Source organism: Rutidosis leptorrhynchoides, chromosome 4 (genome assembly GCF_046630445.1).
Source record: "Rutidosis leptorrhynchoides isolate AG116_Rl617_1_P2 chromosome 4, CSIRO_AGI_Rlap_v1, whole genome shotgun sequence".
NCBI classification, from domain to species: Eukaryota; Viridiplantae; Streptophyta; class Magnoliopsida; order Asterales; family Asteraceae; genus Rutidosis; species Rutidosis leptorrhynchoides.
In genome coordinates, this window is record NC_092336.1 from 145,971,050 (window position 1) to 145,997,334 (window position 26,285).

Sequence of the window (26,285 nt, forward strand, 5' to 3'; positions counted from 1 at the left end):
TTATAGGTTCGTGAATCAACCAGTGGCCAAGTCTTACTTCCCGACGAAGTAAAAATCTGTGAAAGTGAGTTATAGTCCCACTTTTAAAATCTAATATTTTTGGGATGAGAATACATGCAGGTTTTATAAATGATTTACAAAATAGACACAAGTACGTGAAACTACATTCAATGGTAGAATTATCGAAATCGAATATGCCCCTTTTTATTAAGTCTGGTAATCTAAGAATTAGGGAACAGAGACCCTAATTGACGCGAATCCTAAAGATAGATCTATTGGGTCTAACAAACCCCATCCAAAGTACCGGATGCTTTAGTACTTCGAAATTTATATCATATCCGAAGGGTGTCCCGGAATGATGGGGATATTCTTATATATGCATCTTGTTAATGTCGGTTACCAGGTGTTCACCATATGAATGATTTTTATCTCTATGTATGGGATGTGTATTGAAATATGAAATCTTGTGGTCTATTGTTACGATTTGATATATATAGGTTAAACCTATAACTCACCAACATTTTTGTTGACGTTTAAAGCATGTTTATTCTCAGGTGAATACTAAGAGCTTCCGATGTTGCATACTAAAATAAGGACAAGATTTGGAGTCCATGTTTGTATGATATTGTGTAAAAACTGCATTCAAGAAACTGATTTCGATGTAACATATTTGCATTGTAAACCATTATGTAATGGTCGTGTGTAAACAGGATATTTTAGATTATCATTATTTGATAATCTACGTAAAGCTTTTTAAACCTTTATTTATGAAATAAAGGTTATGGTTTGTTTTAAAAATGAATGCAGTCCTTGAAAAACGTCTCATATAGAGGTCAAAACCTCGCAACGAAATCAATTAATATGGAACGTTTTTAATCAATAAGAACGGGACATTTCATCTATGCATGGGACGTATGTTTATGAGAATTGGAAATATGAAATGATTCTTTATGATAAACTAATGAACTCACCAACTTTTTTGGTTGACACTTTAAAGCATGTTTATTCTCAGGTATGAAAGAAGTCTTCCGCTGTGCAATTGCTCATTTTAAAGATATTACTTGGAGTCATTCATGACATATTTCAAAAGATGTTGCATTCGAGTCGTTGAGTTCATCAAGATTATTATTAAGTCAATTATAGTTAGATATATTATAAAATGGTATGCACGAAGTCAACTTTCGATGTAATGAAAGATTGTCTTTTCAAAAACGAATGCAATGTTTGTAAAATGTATCATATAGAGGTCAAGTACCTCGCGATGTAATCAACTGTTGTGAATCATTTATAACCGATATGGACTTCATCCGGATAGATTAGGACAGGTCTCTACACGCAAGTAAGTGAAACAGGGAACCAGGTACAATTCCAAGCTACACGGTTCTAAATCCGAATCATAAGGATCAAGGAAAAGGGCATAGTGTTAACATGGTAGATACCTTGAGAAGTGGAAAGAAGTATGACAACAAGGTTAGTGAAAAAGAGGTAGTGCAACAAGAGTCAAGTAAGTCTCCTATCGTTCTTGATGAGGAAGAGGTAAGTGAAGTTGATGACCAGGGAAAAGGGGTGAAAAATAAGGACCCAATTGTTAATGAGACCGGGAAATCGGAGACGGAATCAAAACCCGTCCCATTTCCCAAGGCCTTAGAGTCTCCAAACCAATTCCCTTATGGGAAAAAGGGACCACAACCAGAGGACATGTGGGAAACGTTTAAACAGGTTAAGATAAATTTACCCCTCCTCGATGCTATTAGGCAAGTCTCGTCTTATGCTAAATTTTTAAAGGATCTTTGCACTCAAAAGAGGAAGCAAAGGGCGACTTTACCCAAAAAGGTGGAGTTAACCGAGAACCTTAGTGCGGTTGTTTCGGGTACACTTCCACCTAAGTTTAAGGACCCAGGGACCCCATTGATAGCTGTGACAGTAGGAAACGTGAATGTGAAAAAGGTGTTATTGGACCTAGGAGCTAGCATTAATATCTTACCTTTTTGTTTAGTTGACCATTTTGAATTGGGTCTAATGAAAAGAACTGACATAATTATTCAACTAGCGGACCAGTCAGTCAAAACTCCTAGGGGGATATTAGAAGATGTGATAGTAAAAGTGGAGGATTTCTATTACCCAGTTGACTTTGTTGTTATGGATATTGAACCTAGGAATAGAGATGCCCAACCCACTATAATCTTGGGATGCCCATTTTTGACCACCATTAATGCTCACATTAATTGTCGAACGGGAGCTATGGACATATCTTTCAGTAATCGCAAGATGAGGATTAATATCTTTAATTCTCTTCATACACCGAATGTCCATGAATGCTATCGGATAGATGTGGTTGATGAATTAGTGGAAAAACATACTTCTCACCTAATAACCAATGACCCAATAGAAGTATTTTGCTTAGGTGATGAAGAGGATGTTGAATGTGAAGAGGTTAAGGCAGTCGAATTACCAGTAGCAAGTACAATGGATGCTAGGTTGCCACCGTGGACTCATAAATATGAGCCACTACCTAAATCCATTGATACTAATACGAGACCTTCACTAGAGTCACCACCGACTCTTGAGTTAAAACCCTTACCTTCTCATTTGAAGTATGCATTTTTAGGTACTGATGGCACTTTGCCAGTTATTATTGCTTCAAATTTGACAGGTGTGAAGGAAAAAGCTTTAATGGAAGTGCTTCATAAGTACAAGGCTGCAGTAGGGTGGACAATAGCTGATTTGAAAGGGATAAGTCCCTCAGTGTGTATGTGTAGGATATTTACAGATCCGGAGGTTAAACCTGCTCATGATACGCAACGCAGGTTGAACCCGAATTTGCAGGAAGTTGTAAAGAAGGAAGTTCTCAAGTGGTTAGACGCAGGGATTATTTTCCCTATTTCAGACAGTCAGTGGGTAAGTCCCACACAAACAGTGCCAAAGAAAGCTGAGATAACGGTAATGGAAACCGAAGAAGGTGAAAAGATCACAACCCGTCCCGTGACGGGTTGGCGGGTATGTATTGATTACAGGAAGCTAAATGCTGTGACTTCAAAGGATCACTTTCCCTTGCCTTTTATTGATCAAATCATTGAAAAGTTGTCAGGTCAGAAATTTTATTGTTTCTTAGATGGGTATTCGGGATATAACCAAATACCTATTCACCCTAATGACCAAGAAAAAATGACTTTTACGTGTCCTTATGGAACTTATGCTTTTAGGCGAATGCCTTTTGGTCTATGTAATGCACCGGCTACTTTTCAAAGGTGTATGATGAGTATTTTCTCAGAGTTAATAGGCGAGTCGTTAGAAATCTTTATGGATGATTTTTCAATATTTGGCAAGTCTTTTGAGTCGTGTTTGAATATGTTGGAAAAAGTTTTAAAGAGGTGTACCGAGACTAACCTTGTCCTTAGTTGGGAAAAGAGCCACTTTATGGTTCGGGAAGGGGTGGTTTTGGGACACATTGTGTCTGAGCGGGGATTTGAAGTAGATAGAGCAAAAGTTCAACTTATTGCTACATTACCTCCACCGACCAATGTTAAGGGGGTAAGATCATTTTTGGGACATGCGGGATTCTATCGTAGGTTTATCAAAGATTTTAGCGTTATTTCTAAACAATTGTGTAATTTGTTATTAAAAGACGCACCTTTTGACTTTGATGTCCAATGTAAGGAGGCCTTTAACACCCTTAAGCGTAAGTTGACCGAAGCACCCATTTTGCAATCACCCGATTAGACCAAACCATCTGAAATTATGTGCAACGCTAGTGATTTTGCGGCTGGGGCTATTTTGGGTCAAAGAATTGATAGGAAACCGGTTGTTATCTATTATGCTAGTAAGACGTTCTCGGATGCCCAAGTGAATTATACAACAACCGAGAAAGAATTATTAGCAGTAGTGTTTGCCTTAGACAAATTTAGATCGTATTTGTGGGGGTCTAAGGTAGTTGTTTTTTCGGACCATAGTACCCTAAGGCACTTGCTGGAGAAGAAAGAGTCTAAGCCTAGATTGATTAGGTGGATTTTGTTGCTACAAGAGTTTGATTTAGAAATAAGGGATAAAAAGGGTACAGAGAATGTGGTAGCCGACCATTTATCTAGGATACCCCCGCCACCGTTTGACCTTGCTAAACCGATCCAGGAGAATTTCCCGGATGAGTGTTTGTTTAGTGTTGTGCAGGTACCTTGGTTCGAGCATATTGTTAACTATTTGGTGACTGACAAGATACCGGAGCATTAGAACAAGCACAAGAGGGATTACTTTTTATCGCAGGTTAAGCATTATATTTGGGAGGACCCGGTTCTTTACCGAATTAGACCTGACCAAATCATAAGAAGATGTGTGGCGGAAGATGAGCATAAATACATTCTAGCTCATTGTCATACTTTCGCATGTGGAGGACACTACGGGGTAAAGAAAACCGGGTACAAAGTACTCGACTCAGGTTTCTTTTGGCCTACTATTTTCAAAGATGTATGTGAGTATGTTAAAAATTGTGCTAGGTGTCAAAGGATGGGGGGAATCTATAAGCATAATGAGATGCCCATGAACCCAATTTTGGTTTGTGAAATCTTTGATGTTTGGGGCATAGATTTTATGGGACCCTTTCCACCTTCTTTTGGGTTTGAGTATATACTAGTAGCCGTTGATTATGTCTCCAAGTGGGTGGAGGTTGAGGCTACTCAGACCAATGACCACAAAGTTGTCCTAAAGTTTATTAAGAAAAATATTTTTTGTCGTCATGGTGTACCTAAGGCCATAATTAGTGATGGGGGTTCCCACTTTAAGAACTCGCATTTTGCTAACCTTTTAAGGGATTATGGGGTAAATCACCGAATTTATACGCCTTACCATCCCCAAACAAGTGGGCAAGTGGAAGTATCTAATAGGGAATTAAAAAGGATTTTTGAAAAAACCGTAAATCCTAATCGCAAAGATTGGTCTTTAAGACTAGACGATGCGCTTTAGGCTTACCGGATAGCTTATAAAACCCCTATTGGTACTTCACCTTATCGACTTGTTTATGGGAAGGCATGTCACTTACCTGTTGAAATTGAGCATCATGCAGAGTGGGCTATTAAACAGGTGAACATGAATATGGATGAGGCAAGAAAAGCAAGAAAGTTAGACCTATCGGCGCTGGATAAGTTGAGACGCGATGCTTATGAAAGTTCAAAAATTTACAAAGAGAAAACGAAAGCGTTTCATGATAAGCAAATCATAAGGCAGACGTTTGAAGTGGGGCAAAGTGTGTGGTTGTTTAATTCAAGGCTAAAGTTATTTGCAGGTAAGTTGAGAAGTAAGTGGAACGGTCCCTATGTGGTTACCAAGGTTACTCCACATGGGGCAATTGAAATACAAGATCCAAAAGGTGGAGAACTGTTTTTGGTTAATGGGCAGCGGTTAAAAATTGCTTTAAATTCATCGCTTGAAGATTCCAAGGTAGTTGAAACGGTTCATTTTGAACCCATGAAAGTCCATCAACTTAGAACAATTCGGGTGAATGAATAAAAGAATTATGTTAGTAAAGAGAACATTGATGCGTGACTTGATCAAAATATTACTATTAGTCGTATGCCCAATTGTGACGTTTGGGATGATGATGGGCGATTTGATGATACGCCCGAGGACGAGGTGTCTGAGGTTATTTCAGATGAATGTTTTGATGAGTTTGATGAAAAGTTGTCATTGGAAGAAGATGTTAAGGGAAGGCCGGAGTTTCGTCATCATGAAGAAGATCCAGGGGAAGTATTGTTCGAATTGAGTTTCATTAGGGTCTTACCCCACTTCGCTAACGATCATCGTGAATTCAAGGTGATTGCCGATACGGGGTCTACAATTAATATCATGTCATACGTGACGTACAAGTGATTATTTCATGACAAATATTCTTTATGTTCGTTGACTAAATCCGATGCGGTCATCACACTTGGCAACAATACTAAGTTTCAGGCACTTGGTGTACTTCGTGATGTGATGGTTAGTGTGAAAGGTGTTTTCCTTGAAGTACCATTCACCATTTTTGATATGCCTACGGATGAAGATGTTCCATTGTTAGTAGGGCGTGGATTCATTGTAACCGCGGATTGTAAAATAGACCCGGGTGCAGGTTCTATCGCTTTTGAAGGAGGAAACGGAACTTTTAGATTTTGTAATTCGAAAAATATGCGTTTTCCTTCGGCATATATAGTTGAGAGAGAATTTGATGAGTGTTATTGTATGATGCTTGGGATACAAGAGGTTAACACAAATGAAGTAGTTAGTGAAGAAATGGTAGAGGATACTATAGACATGGACGAAATCTATCAAAGTGTTGAGTGTGGGGGTATTCGCTTTGATCAACGCTTAGACTCTGAGTTAAGCGAAGATGAACGAGCTAAAATTGTGTATGACTCCATGAAACGAAAGTATAAGGAGTTCAAAAAAGCTAGGAGCGACCACAAGTTAACCGAGAAGATGTTGTTCGAGTTAAGTCCGGAAGAACATGATGTGCTTCTAGAGGTTATAGAAGAAGAGAAGTCTTTTCACTTCTATTTGGAAAGACAATTGAAGAAGAAGAGTGAAGAGAATTCAAGCAAAGTTGAAAGTATTAGTGAGAACACGGTTAAGGAAACACCGGAGCTAGATAAAGGATCAGATATAGATGTAGAAGAGGTTCAAAATACGCTTGAGAGTATGTGGGGTAAAAAGAATACAGATAAGTTCATGAACAACACCAGGACGTCTTTCATTGATGACGAGGGTTGGACGATTGAAGTTGAGTATGTTAAGCCTAAACCACAATGTGAATTTAAGCCTCGTATAAAATATAGAGATCCGAGTGAGTTTTCGGTTATGTGTCAATTTAAAAAGAAGAAGACTTACAGGGCATTGCTAGATTCGGGTGCAAGTGTTAATATGATGCCAACTAAGGTTGCAAAATCAATAGGCATCCGGGAGTTGGTTTGAACTAATACGAGTATTCGATTTGGAAATCAAACTGTTGATGACCCAATCGGGGTTGCAGAAGATGTTCTTGTCATTATCGACGGTATTGGTTACAAAGAAGATTTCTTCATTATGGATTGTGAACCGGATGCAAACACTCCAATTGTATTGGGACGAGGATTTCTAGCAACCGCAAGGATGTCACTAGATTTTGATACGGGGACTTTGATAATTAAAGATGAAGATAACATGATCACGCTCCGTATAGAAGATGGATTCGGCTCTAGCAACAACGGGGCCGATGATCCGGACGAATGCTAATCCGGAAGAGGAGTCGAGTGCGCGACTCCATCAAAAATCCGCACACCTTTGTAAAGTTTGTAAGTTTTTATTTTGTTTTGTACATACGGGCGGGGCAAAGTACCATTTTGAGGCTTAAAATGGGATTGGTTTAAAATGACCATCTCTAACTTTATGCATTGAGGACAATGCAATGCTTAAAGTGTGGGAGGGGGTCAAGGTTTTTAGTCCCAAAAATGTTTTGTGCGAAAAGAATGTGGAAAATGGAAATTTAAAAAAATTTTGGTACCTGAGTGTTGGCGTAATTTACGCCAGTTTTGGCGTATTTTACGCCTATGTAACTCGTGGAGTCAGAAAAAATTTGCATCTTGGGCGTAAAAATATGCCAGGTTTTTACGCCAGAAATTGTATTGGCGTATTTTACGCCAGATCCGGCGTAATTTACGCCAGTGTAATTTTGCTGGTGCCGGTTTTAGGGGTTTAAAATGGGGAAAAATTATATATATGTATATATATATATATACATATATATACATATATATATATAAATATACATATATATATATATATATATATACATATATGTATATATATATATATACATATATGTATATATATATATATATACATATATGTATATATATATACATTGTAAGTTTTTCGTATGCCCGAGAGACATATTTAATTAATGTGGCTAACATGTTATGATCCAAGTCGGGTCATACCCAATAACAAACTTACCAACACCTTATACGTATTTGATCTTAACGATTGGTTCATTAAGCAAATACGCGACACTTGAATTTTAGAAAATCGGGTTATCTAAAATATTGTCACTTGAGATAAATTATTTGGATAATTTATATATAATTGTTTATAGGTTTAAATGATTATATTGTGTTATATTTTATAAAAGGTTTTATAAAATGTATATGTAACAAAATAATACATAAGTTTATAACAAGTTTATAAATTTTTATAAACTTACAAGTATTATTAATAAAGATAATGTGTGGAAGTTTTTTGGGTCTCCAAGAAAGACCACACATGCTTGTTTTGTTACCTTTTATACTACACAACTCCTTATGAACTTGTGCTACACTTTAACCAAAGTTTGAATGATTCTTTCAAGTGATAACTACAAAGTTTAAGCTTGCAAAAACTGAAAAAAAATACTGCATTCAGCTGCTACTGCCGTGGCCTTTTTGGTACAAAGAAGGCTTCATAATTTGATTTTTGCAAGCTAATTTCAAGTGTAAATAAATCCTAACCAATAGCTAGGGTGTTGGCGCAAAGTTTGGGGTATTATCTCTTGAGGTTTCATAGTTTTGAGACTCCATTCACCATCATCTTTTGACAAGCTGCTGTCCAGAATTTTGGGTTCAAAGGAAGTGGGTTACAAGCTTGGTTTAAAGGTGATTAAGTGTTTAAAACATAACTAAGCTCAAGGGTGGTGTTGGTGCATCAAAAGCTTGGAGTTTCAACACATTTGTTCATCATCTTCTTGTATCAAACAACCCTCAACTAGCTTGAGGAGGTATTGAACCTTACTTCCTTGTTAATTATATGTAAGCTTATTTTCATGACTTGATACATACATGGAATTCACTTAAAATGGTTTAAGATATAAACTTGTTTTCTTAATCATCATGCTTCCGCTTACTTTAAATTTCATAAAATTGGTTTTGTGACTATGTTAACATTATGAACATGTTTTTATATCGAATTCCATCAATGGTATCTAGAGCCGAAGTCAATGAAATATGCTTCTAATATATGGTCTTTAAAACCCACCAACTTTGCATTCTATGTACATGCATGAAAGTAGAATGTAAAAATATTCGGGTTTGGGTGGGTTCATGATTTTGGCCGAATTTTAAGGGTTCCAAAAGTGGGTTTGGAACTTGCAAATTGGTCAATTTTGTTGTATGTTGTAAGTTCACAATCTATGCCTTGACCTTGTGTTTGGTTGCATGCATGGTTGATTAATATTTATTCAATTGGTTTGTAATAATATTTATTCATTTGGCATGTAATAATTCATTTGGTTATGTAATTTATTTTATATTTGGTATGTAAAATAGAATAGGTTGTATTTTCATTTTCTAGATAAAAATGTATTAGGATACATATTTTGTAAAATGAAGATACAAGATGATGAAGACTTGAAGAACACAAGGAGCATATGGATTCAAGGTTAAGTGGGAGATTTGAAATCTCCTACTTTGTATTATTACCCCTTTACCCGGTGACATTTGTTTTCGGCTAAACAAATGTCCACCAAGATGGCTAGATTGTGAACATACTTGTTTTGCATGTGTGGTTGTTTGTTGTTTATTGTATTGTATGTTTGGTTGATACAATTAATCACAAGATAACAACAAGCAAAACGACAATTTAATTGGTTAAATTAGACGTATTAATAACATGCAAGATGACAATTTAATTGGTTAAATTAAAAGCAACTAAAGACCTAAATAAATGGTTATTAAGAACAAGAAAAGGATCACATATATATAAAATGGTTTATATCAAGTAATTGGCAAATTACAAGACTTGAAAATGGATTTCAAATGAACCATACACTAAATGCATGTTGGTGTATGGCATAAATGTTTTCTTAAACTAGAATTAACGAAAACTTAAAATCCCTTAATCGACAAGGTAAACAAGTTTAACGCCATCCTTTTGTGGGACACTTAAACATAGTAGGGAATTCATAATGACATAAAGGTCACCTAACCGTTATGAGCTAACTAATATGGTTAAGGTAAAATTCGCATGCTTGTGGGATAAAGGTCACCTAACCACTTGTATGTTAATTTTACATGTTTACACAAGTAGGACGACTTGATTTGGGAATCATGAACTTAGGGTCACCGAAGCATGAGGAACAAATAGGCGTTGATGGGATAAATATGCCATGCAAAAGGATTGCATGATCCCATAATATAGAAGTTGCAAAAGGATTGCAATTGTCATATAATGACTACCTAGCTAAACCAAATGACGGGATAAAGGTCACCTAACCGAAATTTGGTTCACCGTTGGATTCTAAAATTTAATAAATATCAATTGGATTTAAAAGGTATTGATTATTAAATTAAAATTGATACTTAAACTACTTTGTTAAAATTTTGTAGATGGCCGCCAATAACAACAACATACAAAACGCACCTATTAACTTGAACAACCTATCATTAAGGTCTCTCCTCGAGAAAGACAAACTCAACCATACGAACTTTATGGATTGGTTTCGTAATCTTATAATTGTCCTCAAACTTGAGGATAAGGCGTATGTGTTGGAAGACCCCATTCCCGATCAACCCGACGAGGATGATATGGAAGGCATGGCTTATTGGGATAAGTATTGCGCCGATTCGGTGCAAGTCGCTTGCCTAATGCTTGGACTATGATACCCGAACTCCAAAAGGATTTCGAACATCATAGTGCATATGACATGATTACGCAATTGAAGGAGATGTTCCTTCAACAAGCACGTGTCGAGCGCTTCGAAATGGTTCCAGCGTTACATGCATGTCGTATGGATGACACCCAATCCGTATCCTCTTATGTCCTCAAAATGAAAAGCCTTATTGATCGCGCAAACCGTCTTAATCTCAACATATCTAATGAGCTAGCCACTGATCTTATCCTAAACTCCCTGTCAAAAAGGTTTGACCAATTTGTAATTAATTACAATATGAATGTGATGGATTAGACCATTGGTGAACTTCATGGCATGTTAAGGACGGCGGAAACTAGCATGGGTAAGAGGGCTTCACCCGTGCTAATGATCAATGATGGTGGGTCCAAAGGTAACAACACCTCTAAGCTAAAGGCGACTAAGAGGAAAGGACCCGCCCATCAAGGCAAGGGAAAGGGGAGGATGGTTACCCCAACCAAAAACAAGAACAAGAAGCAAAAGGTTGCCGGACAAGCAAACCCCAAGGAAGACCCGTGCTTCGGTTGCGGTGAGATGGGTCATTGGAAACGAAACTGTCCGGTCTACCTTAAGGAGTTAAAGGAAAAGAGGGATGCGGGGCAATCCTCAGGTAATATATATATGGTATATATAGATCTTAGTATTACTTCTTCTAATACATGGGTATTAGACACTGGATGTGGAACTCACATTTGCAATTCTTTGCAGGGGTTCAAAAGAAGTAACAAGCAAACGGGAACATCAAGTCTCTTCATGGGGAATGGAGCTAAAGTGCAAGTGAAAGCTCAAGGAGACTTTGTGTTAAAACTTCCAAGTAGCATGGAACTTATTTTGAATGATGTTTTGTATGCACCCGACTTGTGTCGAAACATTATTTCTGTTTCCCGTTTGAAACAATATGGTTTTAATGTTAATTTTATTAATGATGATATCCATGTTTGTTTAGATAATGTATTCTATTTCAAGGCTTCGCCTTCAAATGGAATTTATGAATTGGTTCATGATGACACATCATCTAGTAGCTCAATGTACCATACAAGCACCAAGAAACTCAAAAGGGATTTGAGTGATTCCTACTTATGGCATTGTCGCCTTGGTCACATAAACAAGAACCGAATGCATACACTTCAAAAGAATGGACTTTTAAAATCAAATGAGATGGACTCGTTTGATGTATGTGAATCTTGTTTACAAGGCAAAATGACTAAAGCACCTTTCAAAGGGACCTATGAAAGGGCTAAAGACTTATTGGGATTAATACATTCGGATGTGTGTGGTCCCTTTAAGCCCATGACTAGGAATGGTGAAAGATACTTTGTTACATTCATTGACGACTTCAGTCGTTTCGGATATGTCTACTTGTTAAGGCATAAGGATGAAACTTTTGAAGCATTCAAAGAATATCAAAACGAAGTACAAAATCAACTCAACAAGACAATCAAGGTACTGCGTACCGATAGAGGGGGTGAATACCTAAGCGATGCCTTCCAAGATCATCTTAGAAGTTGTGGGATTATCTCACAACTCACTCCTCCTGGAACACCCCAACTGAATGGAGTTTCCGAAAGGAGGAACCGAACCCTAATGGATATGGTTCGATCTATGATGGCTAGAAGCTCGTTACCTCTATCATTTTGGGGTTATTGTCTATGCTCCGCGGCTCGTATTTTAAATATGGCCCCAACCAAGAAAGTGGAACGAACACCTCATGAGATGTGGTTTGGAAAACCTCCATCTCTATCATACTTAAAGGTATGGGGATGTGAAGCTTACCCTAAGCGTTACGTCCCTAATAAGTTGAATGCTCGATCCACGAAGTGTATCTTCATAGGATATCCCAAGAATGATATGGGATATTATTTCTATGATCCATCCGAGCAGAATGTATTTGTTGCTCGGAAGGCGGAATTCCTTGAAACTAAGTTCCTAATGGAAGGAAATAGTGAAAGGAAGATAGATCTTGAGGAGGTTCAAGATCAAGTAGATGATACACAATTGGTTGACACTAGCACTCAACATGAAAATGTTGAGAATGATCAAATGGATGATCAAAATACACAAGGCGTTCGCAGATCTGGTAGGATTAGTAATCCTCCTGAGAGATATGGGTTTCTCATGGATGGTTGCTATGTGGTTGATTTGGATGAACCAATAAACTACCAAGATGCTTTATCAAGGAATGATAAAGATAAATGGCAGGAAGCCATGAACGCTGAGATGCAATCCATGTATGACAACCAAGTTTGGGAACTTGTTACACAACCTGCTGGCTCAAGGCTAGTTGATTGTAAATGGCTTTTCAAAATGAAAACCGACATACATGGAAACTTGGATACATATAAAGCTAGACTTGTAGCAAAAGGTTTCACTCAAACTCAAGGGGTTGACTATGATGAAACTTTTTCGCCTGTGGCAATGCTAAAGTCTATTAGGATATTACTTGCCATTGCTGCTCATTATGATTATGAAATATGGCAAATGGATGTCAAGACCGCTTTCCTAAATGGACATCTTGAGGAAGATGTCTATATGGTTCAGCCTGAGGGTTTTGTTGATCCGAAATATCCTAAAAAGGTATGCAAGTTAAAGAAGTCAATCTACGGATTGAAACAAGCATCTAGAATGTGGAATCATCGTTTTAATGAGGAGGCCAAGAAATTTGGCTTCATTAAAAATGGTGATGAAGCTTGTGTATACAAGAAAGCTAGTGGGAGCACTATCATGTTCCTTATACTATATGTGGATGATATATTGTTATTTGGAAATGATATTCCGGCAATGCAAGGTGTTAAAACTTGGTTAAGCAAATGCTTCTCCATTAAGGATCTTGGAGAAGCACAATACATTTTGGGGATTGGGATCTACAGGGATAGATCCAAGAAACTGATAGGTTTAAATCAAAGTGCATACATTGAAAAGATCTTGAAAAGGTTCAAGATGGAGAACTCTAAGAAAGGTTTGGTACCTATTCAAAAGGGAACGCTTCTCAGTTCATCTCAGTGCCGCACCACGAAAGATGAACATGAGAGAATGAAGAAAGTCCCATATGCTTCTGCCATTGGGTCAATCATGTATGCAATGATATGCACTAGACCGGATGTGTCATGCGCTCTTAGCCTGACAAGTAGATACCAGAATAACCCAGGAAACAGTCATTGGATTGCTGTTAAAAGTATATTGAAATACCTTAGGAGGACTAAGGATATGTTTCTGATATATGGGTCTGGTGAGGAGGAAATCGCTGTAAAAGGTTACGTGGATGCGAGTTTCCAAACTGATCGTGATGATTCTCGATCACAATCCGGTTATGTCTTCACATTAAATGGAGGTGCGGTCTCTTGGAAGAGTTCAAAACAGGATGTTGTTGCTCTATCCACTACAGAGTCGGAGTACATCGCCGCATCATTAGCAGCTCAGGAAGCTGCATGGATGAAGAAATTCGTCGACGACTTAGGAGTAGTCCCTACCATTCAGGACCCTCTTAAGATCTTTTGTGACAACGAGGGTGCGATTGCTCAAATCAAGGAACATCGTGCTCATCAAAAGACCCGTCACATTGAGCGGAGATTCAACTATATAAAGGATGAAGTTGAAAAGGGAAAGATATGTATTCGCAAAGTTCACACAGATCTTAATATAGCGGATCCTCTCACGAAGCTCTTACATGGATCAAAACATGCAGGACATGTTTGTGCATTAGGGCTTCGATATTCTAGTGATTGGTCATGATCTGTTTTAAGTATTGTAACGGAACGAAATTGTTCAAACTCATTAATATAATTATGGTTTAATTTATTTTGAGTTAAGTTCCTATTTTGCATATTTTATCCATGAATAAGCAATTATTCTAAATTCCGTAGTTGATCACATTTGTGGGAACAAGTGTGAGGTTTAGACTATTATGAACTTGGATTGGTATACATTCACGGACTGAATGTGGGGCAAGGTTGCTACCAAGGTTCATAGATATTTGTGGGATGCAAATATTGGAAGACCCGCCCTCAAGATTTGCTAAATGGAGCCTTTGTGGTTGATCACATGTAATCTTGAGTAAAGGCGAATATCATTGTATCCTCTGACCTGAGATACATATTGGGTTCAGATATTTACCAAGTATTGTGCCTTGAATCTTTCCTTCGCTATTCTGAAATATGGTAGTTCATAAGGAAGAGCTCAGGTACAATGCAAGGTACATATTTAGGACGTATGTAGTCAAGATGGAATTTGTCCCTCTTATTCGTTGAGAGTCAGATTTCTAAGGCCTGATAAAGTTAAATCTAGAAAGAGAGTGATCACTCTGTATCTCTTGGATTTAACATGACATCTAGGATGAAAGGATATAATGAAAAGATTCACCTATTCATATTCGAGATGGGAACTCGAAAGGGATGATGTTATTGAATGGCACATAGTCATAACATATTGGGGGTGATGGACGGTCGTTAGGTGGTATCCGTCACTTGCATTAATTTCTTATGTTTTTCGTGCAAGTGGGAGATTGTAAGTTTTTCGTATGCCCGAGAGACATATTTAATTAATGTGGCTAACATGTTATGATCCAAGTCGGGTCATACCCAATAACAAACTTACCAACACCTTATACGTATTTGATCTTAACGATTGGTTCATTAAGCAAATACGCGACACTTGAATTTTAGAAAATCGGGTTTCTAAAATATTATCACTTGAGATAAATTATTTGGATAATTTATATATAATTGTTTATAGGTTTAAATGATTATATTGTGTTATATTTTATAAAAGGTTTTATAAAATGTATAGGTAACAAAATAATACATAAGTTTATAACAAGTTTATAAATTTTTATAAACTTACAAGTATTATTAATAAAGATAATGTGTGGCAGTTTTTTGGGTCTCCAAGAAAGACCACACATGCTTGTTTTGTTACCTTTTATACTACACAACTCCTTATGAACTTGTGCTACACTTTAACCAAAGTTTGAATGATTCTTTCAAGTGATAACTACAAAGTTTAAGCTTGCAAAAACTGAAAAAAAAATACTGCATTCAGCTGCTACTGCCGTGGCCTTTTTGGTACAAAGAAGGCTTCATAATTTGATTTTTGCAAGCTAATTTCAAGTGTAAATAAATCCTAACCAATAGCTAGGGTGTTGGTGCAAAGTTTGGGGTATTATCTCTTGAGGTTTCATAGTTTTGAGACTCCATTCACCATCATCTTTTGACAAGCTGCTGTCCAGAATTTTGGGTTCAAAGGAAGTGGGTTACAAGCTTGGTTTAAAGGTGATTAAGTGTTTAAAACATAACTAAGCTCAAGGGTGGTGTTGGTGCATCAAAAGCTTGGAGTTTCAACACATTTGTTCATCATCTTCTTGTATCAAACAACCCTCAACTAGCTTGAGGAGGTATTGAACCTTACTTCCTTGTTAATTATATGTAAGCTTATTTTCATGACTTGATACATACATGGAATTCACTTAAAATGGTTTAAGATATAAACTTGTTTTCTTAATCATCATGCTTCCGCTTACTTTAAATTTCATAAAATTGGTTTTGTGACTATGTTAACATTATGAACATGTTGTTATATCGAATTCCATCATACATATATGTATATATATATACATATATTTATATATATATACATATATGTATATATATATACATATATGTATATATATATATATGTATATATATATATGTATATATATATGTATATATATATATATATATATATATATATATATATATATATATATATATATATATATATTACTCATATGCAGCCATTAACCACGACCACCATCACTCTAAACCCTAATTTTTCATCATCTAAACACCAAATCGAAGCTTAAAACATCATCAATTCGTCATAACACTTCACAAAAACATCCAAATCCTTACAAAAATATTCAAATTGGGTGTTGATTCGTGTTCTTGACAAAAACCTAAGTTTGGGGGTTTTGATTTGTGGGTTTAATTCTTCAAGTATTCTTTCAATTCAATTGTTTTAACATTAAGGTAATCATCATTCTTTTGTTTTTCATTGTGTTTGATTATCAATTTAAGGTTTTTGCTATTTTCATGTTTATGTGCTAGGGTTAATCCGAATTAATTATGTTTAAGCATTGTTTTTGTTCTAGCTATTGTTAATTATGCTTAGATATGTTCGTAGGATATATATGCATGACCAATTTGAAAGTTTAGGTTAAAACTTGTTAATTGCTTCCAAGTAGTTGACTAGGGCTGACTTTGACTGGAAAATTGGTAATGTTTGTGACTTAAATGTGTGTTTTCAATGTTTAATATTTAAATTGGTGTTTGTTAAGTGTCAATGCAATATTGTTAGATAATAGAGTTTGTAGTTTTCTGTGGAATGATGATTACAATGTCATATGAAATTTACTTAAACAAGGGGGTGTTTAATAGTGATGATAATGTATAACATGTTAAATTAAGTGTCTTGGGGTTAAACGAGGCATATAAGATTGATGTGTTGATTTAGTGCATGAGTTTAGGATTTGCATGTATTGCTAAAAGTTTTAATGTGATATATTGAGCGATGACATGTAAATTGTTTTGTTTAAGTCCTAAATTGTTTGTTGAGATTGTATAATTGCATAAAATGTTGGGAAGAGGTAAGAGAAGCCGTAGCAATCAAGGAGAATCTCCAAATTGGATGGATAAGAAGTGGTTGAGTGAATTACCTTATGATTGGCAGGTTCATTTGTATACAGAAAAGAAGGAACAACTCTTAAGAAACGCTTTCTGTGAAAGGTACATAACTGCAAGTGTGTGGAGAAAATATGGGGTTTTTCAGGTATTTTCATACTGGGGATGGGAAGCTGCACTTCAACCAGTCAAAATTCGTTTTTCGAGCACACAGCTGAATTGCTCATGGGAGATGACTTATCCCACACAGGTCTTTAATTGGATGTCAATGTTAAAGTGGGTCCCAGGGGATAATTTTCCACATACATTGGTATTTGAAGGTAAAGTGGGAAACACTGTGATACCAATGAGATTGGAGACTTTTAATCAGTTAGCACACCCAGACCTCCCATATGATGCAGGGATTAGAATTGAGGGGAAGAATGGGTATGATTATCTGATTACCAAAGGGTTGTTTGAAGTACCGGCTGATAGATATGCTATGGTGGTGAGAACGCTATTTCACGTTGATCGACAGGATGTTGAGAACTTTGAGCTTTCAAGAAACAAGCTAAAAATAATTCCAAGGTTGTTGTCAACGGTGATTAATTACAATATACTTAAGAGAAAAAGCGATCTTATGTTGGTTCGAATGTACGAGCTACCTTTATTGTATGCCATGGTAACCAACGCAACGGTACCTTCGTTACGATTTGTTATGATGACTTGGATTTGGGAATGTCGAGAACAATTGAAACAAAGGGCAGTGATCCCTTATATACGGTTTTTGTCTTTATTTTTATGGAGGAATGGAGGGATTTTGAATAATCCCAAGGGAAAAAGAGAAGAAATTAAGAAAGTGAAAGAAAAGGTTCCCAGGTTGGAGTTTATGTGACAAGGGGATGGTTATGTAATCGAGAATCCAGCTTATTTAGAGAGGTATACTTTCGGGGTAGAGGATGATGAGCTTCTGGAAGAAGAAGACGATTATGATTCAGCAGCGTCGGTCGAGCGGATTATCCGAGCTGTTGAGAATATAAATTAAGAAAGTGAAAGAAAAGGTTCCCGGGTTGGAGTTTATGTGACAAGGGGATGGTTATGTAATCGAGAATCCAGCTTATTTAGAGGTATACTTTCGGGGTAGAGGATGATGAGCTTCTGGAAGAAGAAGACGATTATGATTCAGCAGCGTCGGTCGAGCGGATTATCCGAGCTGTTGAGAATATAAATGATCGGGATGATCTGGATTACAACCCTCAAAGTGAAGGATCGAGTAGAGGTAGGAGATATATTCAGGTGGATGAACAAAGGTTGGCTAGAATGGAGGAGCAACAGAGTACCCTTCTTGATGCAGCTAGGGCTCAGCTTTACCTGACTGAGCGATATCAATAAGATGTTTTTGAAAGGGATAACCGAAGGCGTCAGTATGAGGATATGTTGCAGAATCGGCCGGTAACGCAGAATTATGAGCCGATTGATTATTTGACTTATGCTTCGGGGTTTGCACCAGGGGTGGAGTATGTGAATCCACCTGCGCCATCTGTAGCACCACCATTGTTTTATCAGCAACCCACACCACTACCACTGGATATGCAGAGAGCTAGAGAAGAAGGCAGAAATTCGGTGTTTGATATAGCACCGTTATCAAAGAGCTTATTTAACAGCATATTTGGTCCCGATCCTAGGATGGGATGAGCCTCTCTGATTTTAATCAGGTCCTGTGCTCCGTCTATAAAACATGTACACTTTTCTTTTCTTTAATTTTGCTTATTTTATTTTATTTTATTTTATTAGTAGCTAAATGAACTTTGTGGGTATGTTCGCTAGAAGCCCTCACGAGACAAAACTCGTCTACCCACGCTATCGGGTGGTTTAAAGCGGATCCCTCCGAAAGTGGGCTAGTTAGTTTTTATGTTTTCTTTTGTTTTTGTTTTGTAAGAATAAATTTGGATGGAAGGAACATGTGTGTGATGAAATGGGAGTTGGTGTACTTGTCACAATGATATTAGAAAGTTGCTTTTAATCCCGGGTAATATTGTTCTTTTTCTTCTTTCTCCTTGTTTAATTTCCTCACTTTGGTCTAACATAACTTTCAAACATGCATACGAGGATGTAGCATGACTTAAGTGTGTGTGTGTGGGGGGGGGGGGGGGGGGGAGGAGGGAAATTTGCACATTTGGCTTAGCTTGAAAATGCTTTTTGTTTAAAGGTTTTATGACATAAATGGTTTTAATGGCCTAGGTGGTAAAAATTTCAAATTTTTAATTTTTATAAGCTATAATCAAGATGTTGACCCATGAGAGTACCCACAGTGATTAAGAATTAACTTGGAAGTTTTTGGACTTGGCCGGTGAGGAATGATAGTGTTAGGCATTTGACCTTGTTGACCTTGACTAATTAACTTTAAGAAATTGTATTCTTATGGGAAAACAAAGGTTGAGAATGAGATCCCATTGTTGTATGCTAAGCAGCATGAATGATAAAGAAACACTTTAGGATTTTCTTTTTAAACCAATTTTTTTTATTTTCGCAGCCAGTCTACCCATGTCGTTAGTACACAATTGTGTACTAGAATCAAGTAGTGACCATTAGCAGCCTAAGCCTTTAGAAAAAAGAAAAAGAGAAAACCAACTTCCCATTCCTACTCTTATTTTTGGTTATTGATGTCGAATTTAATCTTACTTTATCTTGTTTAGATTTCGTAACATTAGGTGACAATGCAACTCATTTTTGCTAAGACATAATTGGTTTAAATTAGCATGGAAATTATAACTAGCTATTATGTTATAGTGTTTGTGGCTTTTTAATTAGTTTGACTCGGAGTGGTTTCCGAGGTTCCACAATGGATTCCACGATTTACTCACTAGTATGAAAGTGCATAATAATGATGATAGTCACCAATGCAACACTTGTAGAGTTTACTCTTCCCTAGGAAAAGGTCGAAAGGGGTACTTTATATCACAAGCTATGACAATGATATACACCCAACAACCATCATCTACGTTACATACGTATACCTACATATCATTGTCACCATCACCACATATTCACCATTACATCCTAAATGTTCTTAAAATGTTATATACTGTGTGCTATCATGAAAAAAAAAAGGGAGGAAGTGAAAGAGACGAATTTGAAAATGATATATGCCAAAAATTGTGAAACGAATGCTCTAAAAAGCATGGACCACTGAGGCATAGAAAAAAAGAAAAAAATGAATGATAAAAAGAGAGTAGAAGAAGAGTATGCCAAAAATTGTGAAACGAGTGCCTTAGAAAGCATCAACCACTGAGGCATAAAATTCGTTCTCGTTGAAATGTCAAGTCAAAAATGCAAGACTCCTTATAACTTCACAAAAGTACCTACACCTTTCATGTGATGCCTCGTACAAATGGGCAATGTAACCAAAATCCAATTCATCAAGCTTGTGGTATGGGGTATTTCCAATTAGACTTAGGGGGTCCATTGGTGTCGGGACTTAACAGCTATGCACTTAGTACTAGTGTAGACAAGGGCATGGGTTTGGCTAGTTGAAAAGTTAAGGAGGTTAAGAACACAAACATATGCATGATTCTAGTTTTAGTGGACATTCCGATTTAAATTAATTTAGCTTGGTGTTAATGAGGGTCACGTTAAAATTTCTAAACCTTATAAAGTTTGATTGGTTCGACATTAGTAACCACTTTACACCCAATTTTAATTGAGTCATGACTAACCCTTATACAATCACTCCGGATGTAATTAAACCCGTTTTGTGTTTCTTTTAACATGTTACTTAGATGCATTTGTATTGTTGATTAAAAGAGTAAGTGTGGATCATAAAAGTTGTGAAGCATAGTTGTTTAACTTAGTCTAAGTATTGATCCATTTGATGATTCGGGGAAATGTTTGAGGTTTATGATGATATGACTAGCGTTGGAATTGTTGAACTAAGGAAGTATTTTGTGAAAAGAAGTTCATGATTGAAGGTGTTAGAGGTTAAAAGTTATTTGAGGTTTTGAGTGATTGGTCCATATCGTCCTTACATCTTGATTAATAGTTAATTTTGTTTGCAAAAAGTTATTTAAGTTAATACCACCTAGGTGTTGTTGTCTTGTAGTTAAAAACAGATTTGCTTGAGGACAAGCAAAAGCCAAGTGTGGGGGGTTTGATCGTTCCTTATTTGTAACGATTATTTATGTTTAAATACGCAAAATTAACTATGTGTGAGTGAAAAAGGAGATACTTTGATATGGTTTTATGTTCTACAGGTAATAAAGATGTTGGTGCGAAATATGGTAGAAAACAGTGGTTTAAAGTGGATTATGGACAAGATTTGAGAGCTTAAAGAGTGATCAGGAAATTTGTATTGGCGTAAAATACGCCATTTTTGGCATAAAATACGCTAGGTCTCAGGTCTACGCAGAACAGAAGGTCCATTTCAGGCGTAAAAATACGCCCAGAAAATTTACATTGGCGTAAATTACGCCAGATGTGGCGTAAAATACGCCTGGCCAAAATTCCTGGTGCCGGGAAATACGAAAGTTAGCTTGGTGATTAAGTTTTCTAACCCCTATTTAAGGAGAGCACTAGGGTTATGAAACCAACCTTTTTTCCATCAGTTTTGGCAGCAGAAAACATTCCAAAACACCTCAAAACACCATTCAATCATCATTATTCAAGGAATCAAATCAAGATCAAGGTGTTGTTCATCATGCAATCATCAAGAAACTCATTGATTATCATCACCAACATGCTTGGCTAGTTTTCTAATCTTTATCCTTTCCATGAACAATTAAAACATATATGATTTCATTCAAGATTATGTGATTTGTGATGTTTAATACTTGTGGATTATGATATTGTGAATCACATTGATTGTTGATTAATGCAAGTTCTATGTTTTGTTATTGCAAGTTGAATTATTGTGATTTAACAGTGTGTTCTTGATCCAACTTAGTGTTATTTAGATTAGGGATAAAGACACTTTGTCTAGATTGCATAGTTTAATCCCAAGATAATAGAATTAATGAACTCAAGAAGTCTTGTCTATGAGATTTGATCAACAATTAATAAACATAATGCTTGTTTGAATGAATACATGTGAAATTGGGATTGTGAAAGGATAAATGCTTTACTCTTATTGTTTACATTTCAATCTTTTCAACTACACTTTAGTTTAAGTTTAAGTTTTAAGTAGTGATTAATCTAAGTAGTCTTTAGTTAAACCAACAACTCAATCTGGAAATTGCTTGCTTGTTAACCATAACTTCCCGTAGAATGGATCCTGCTTACCCTATCTAAAGTAGAGTAATTAGGCTATTTTTGGTCGACCCTTCGACATCGATCAGTTGTAGACTTATCCAATGATAATTATAAGATGTTATAACTTGGTTTAATGTTGTGATGGAGTATATGTGTATGTATATAAGTGTATATATGTGTGTATGTGTGGATATATGTATATATATAGGGGTGTGTGTGTGTGTGTGTGTGTGTATAAATATACACATTGTGATTGTGATATTGCTAGTATTTGGAATATGATTTACTAACTTGTGAGTATTGTTTTCAGCTAATACAGACAAGGAGAAGACTCGGTGATATTAGACTACCGAGTGATGTCGGTATCGATGAGTGAGACTAACTGGAGTATGTAGTATAGAGTAGCATGTTATATTATGATTGCCATGCTTGTTAGATATACTTGCTACTATGGTTAGTTAGTATGTTGTGATGACTGCATGATAGTTGATGCTTGTCTGCTGGAGCCCAGTGCGTCCCTATTGTGTGGTAGCCTCGGTAGGAGAGATCAAACTGCGGGTTGGGTTCCTCTGTGGTAGCCTAGACAGTCGTGGTGTATATATGTGTGAATGACGCGTCTGTCGCGTATGGATTATATATATACAATACGGTGGTGGAGGAACTTCTGGTAAGCCCAAGTCCGATCAGCTGGTGGTTAATGGTTTGACCGAGCCGCCAGAGTCTCTGTAGACGGCACTTGGGTGATGTTTATGTGTTCGACTATGTGACATGATTAGTATGACGGTTTATGTATGCTATTACTTGTAGTTAGTTGCACTCACTTAGCTTCATGCTAACCCCCTCCTCTTCCCTGCAGGTTGACTGTTGCATACTTGATAGATTCCAGGGAGACGGATTGTTGGGAGATATGTTTGACTAGTCGGAACTCTGATGTCACGTATTTTCTATTAAAGTTGTATTTACGTTTTAATATAACACCCTGTCATTTAATTATTAACGTGTTTATCATTAAGTGGATTTTCTATATATACATGTTTATATTATGTATTTGTTAAATTGATCTTCCGCTGTATTTAAAAAAAAAAATTCTGCGGTGTTAAAATCCCAGAATTTTCTGTAAACTGTTCCAGAAGTTAGACACAAATCTAGAATCCCTGTCGAATACTAAAATGCCCCGCTCATATCGATTATAAACGATTCACAATAGTTGATTACATCGCGAGGTATTTGACCTCTATATGATACATTTTACAAACATTGCATTCGTTTTAAAAAGACAAACTTTCATTTCATCAAAAGTTGACAGGCATGCATACCATTTCATAATATCCAACTATAAATGAATTAATCTGTCATTTGCTTAATCATAATCTTTAATGAACTTAACGACTTGAATGCAACGTCTTTGAAATATGCCATGAATCACTCCAAGTAATATCTTTAAAATGAGCAAATGCACAGCGGAAGATTTCTTTCAATCCTGAAAATAAATATGCTTTAAAGTGTCAACCAAAAGGTTGGTGAGTTCATTAGTTTATCATCAATATTCATTTCCATCATTTTTAATAGACCACAAGATTTCATATCTCCATTTCTCATAAACATCATGCATGCATATAGCCATCTGCATAAAAATCATTCATATGGATTGAACACCTGGTAACCGACATTAACCATAATGCATAGAATATCCCCACAGACATCGACATCTGTATAATAATAATCTCGAAGTACTAAAGCCATCCATAAACATGAATGGGGGTTGTTAGGCCCAATAGATCTATCTTTAGGATTCGCGTCAATTAGGGGCCATTTCCCTAATTCTTAGGTTACCAGACTTAAAGGGCGATATTCGATTTCGATAATCCAACCATAGAATGTAATTTCGATTACTTGTGTCTATTTCGTAAAACATTTATAAAAGCAGCGTATGTATTCTCAGTCCCAAAAATATATATTGCAAAAGCATTTAAAAAGGGAGCAAATGAAACTCACAATACTGTATTTCGTAGCAATTATGCATATGACGACACTGAACAAGTGCAAGGTTGGCCTCGGATTCACGAACCTATATTAGTATATATATTTTTATGTTGGTCAATATTTTGTCTAGCAATTTAGGTCAGGTCATAGTGTATCACAATCCTAATGCTCGAGACCGATATGCAAAAGTTAACAAAAGTCAACTTGACCCAAAATGACTTCCAAAATCTATACATGTTTATTATATAACTTAAATATAGTTGTCTTATATATTTAATTATATTTATTAGATTTTATTAAATTAAATAATACAAGTCATTTATTAAGAAATAAAAATTTATATTAAAATTTATATATGATAAAAATATAATTTTATATATCTCAAGTAATAAAATATATACAGTTCACTCAATATCATAAAAATATAGTGGTATGTATTATTAATGTAATTGTATCACATATTTATTTGCTAAAATAATATTGATTATAATAATAATGAGTAAAAGTTGTATTATTTTTTAATAATAATAATCATTATTATTAGCCTACTAATAATAATAATAACAATATTTATTTACAATTGATGATATTAATTATAATAAATTGATAATTCCAATCATGATAATTTTAATAATAACGATACTTTTTAATATTAACTATAATAATAATAATAATAATAATAATAATAATAATAATAATAATAATAATAATAATAATATTTTATATAAAAATAATAAATTTATTCAAAATGATAATTTTTAATAATAATAATACTAAAATGATACTAAAAAAATGATATCTTATAATAACAATGATATTTCTATTAAAAATGATAATTTTAATAAAATGATAGTTTTAATATTAATGATACTTTTAATAATAATAATAATAATAATAATAATAATAATAATAATAATAATAATAATAATAATAATGATAAAAATAATGAAAATGATATTTTTATTTAAATTAGTATCTTACAATATTTTAATTTCATCATTTATTATAATGTATTAATGATAAAAATTTATATTAATATATAGTAAAAATATATTTTTATATAGTAAGTATTATAATTTGTATAATGTTCACATAATATCTTTTTAATGATAAAAATGTAGTGATATGTATCATAAATATATATTTGTATCAAGTATTTATTTTATTAAATATAATATTGATAATAATAACAATGAACCAAAAGTTGTATTATTTTATAATAATAATATTATTAATTATTTTAATAATAATGATAATAATAATAATAATGATAATAATAATAATAATAATAACAATATTGATATTTACTAATGATAATAATAATTTTGATAATAAATAATAATCTTTTGTAGTAATACTAATGTCATAATAATATTACTAATAATGATAAAAAATAATGAAAATGATATTTTTATCTAAATCATAATCATAACAATATTTTAACTGAATCATGATATTTATACTCATTATTTCCTAATCGACTTGTTTAATAGCTTTTAGTCCTCTTTTATATCGTATTCATAATAATGATAATATCAGTAATCATAATAATTAGATGATACTAATATTAGTTTTAATGATAATGATACTAATAAGTATTATAATAATATTAATGATAATACGAATAATAATAATAATAATAATAATATTAATAATAACCTTAATGATAATAGCGATAGTAATAAAAATAACAATAATAATACTTATATTAATAACGATAATGATATTAATAATAATAGTAATAATAATAATTTTTAAATAATAATAAT

General features: G+C 35.0%; 1 protein-coding gene across 1 annotated transcript; it reads left to right on the forward strand.

Annotated features, from left to right (window-relative positions):
- The first annotated feature begins 1,428 nt into the window (after nt 1-1,428).
- Nucleotides 1,429-3,720, forward strand: LOC139841104 (uncharacterized). The gene has a single exon (XM_071831337.1). The coding sequence runs from the start codon at nt 1,429-1,431 to the stop codon at nt 3,718-3,720; it is 2,292 nt and encodes a 763-aa protein (XP_071687438.1).
- The last annotated feature ends 22,565 nt before the right edge of the window (nt 3,721-26,285 follow it).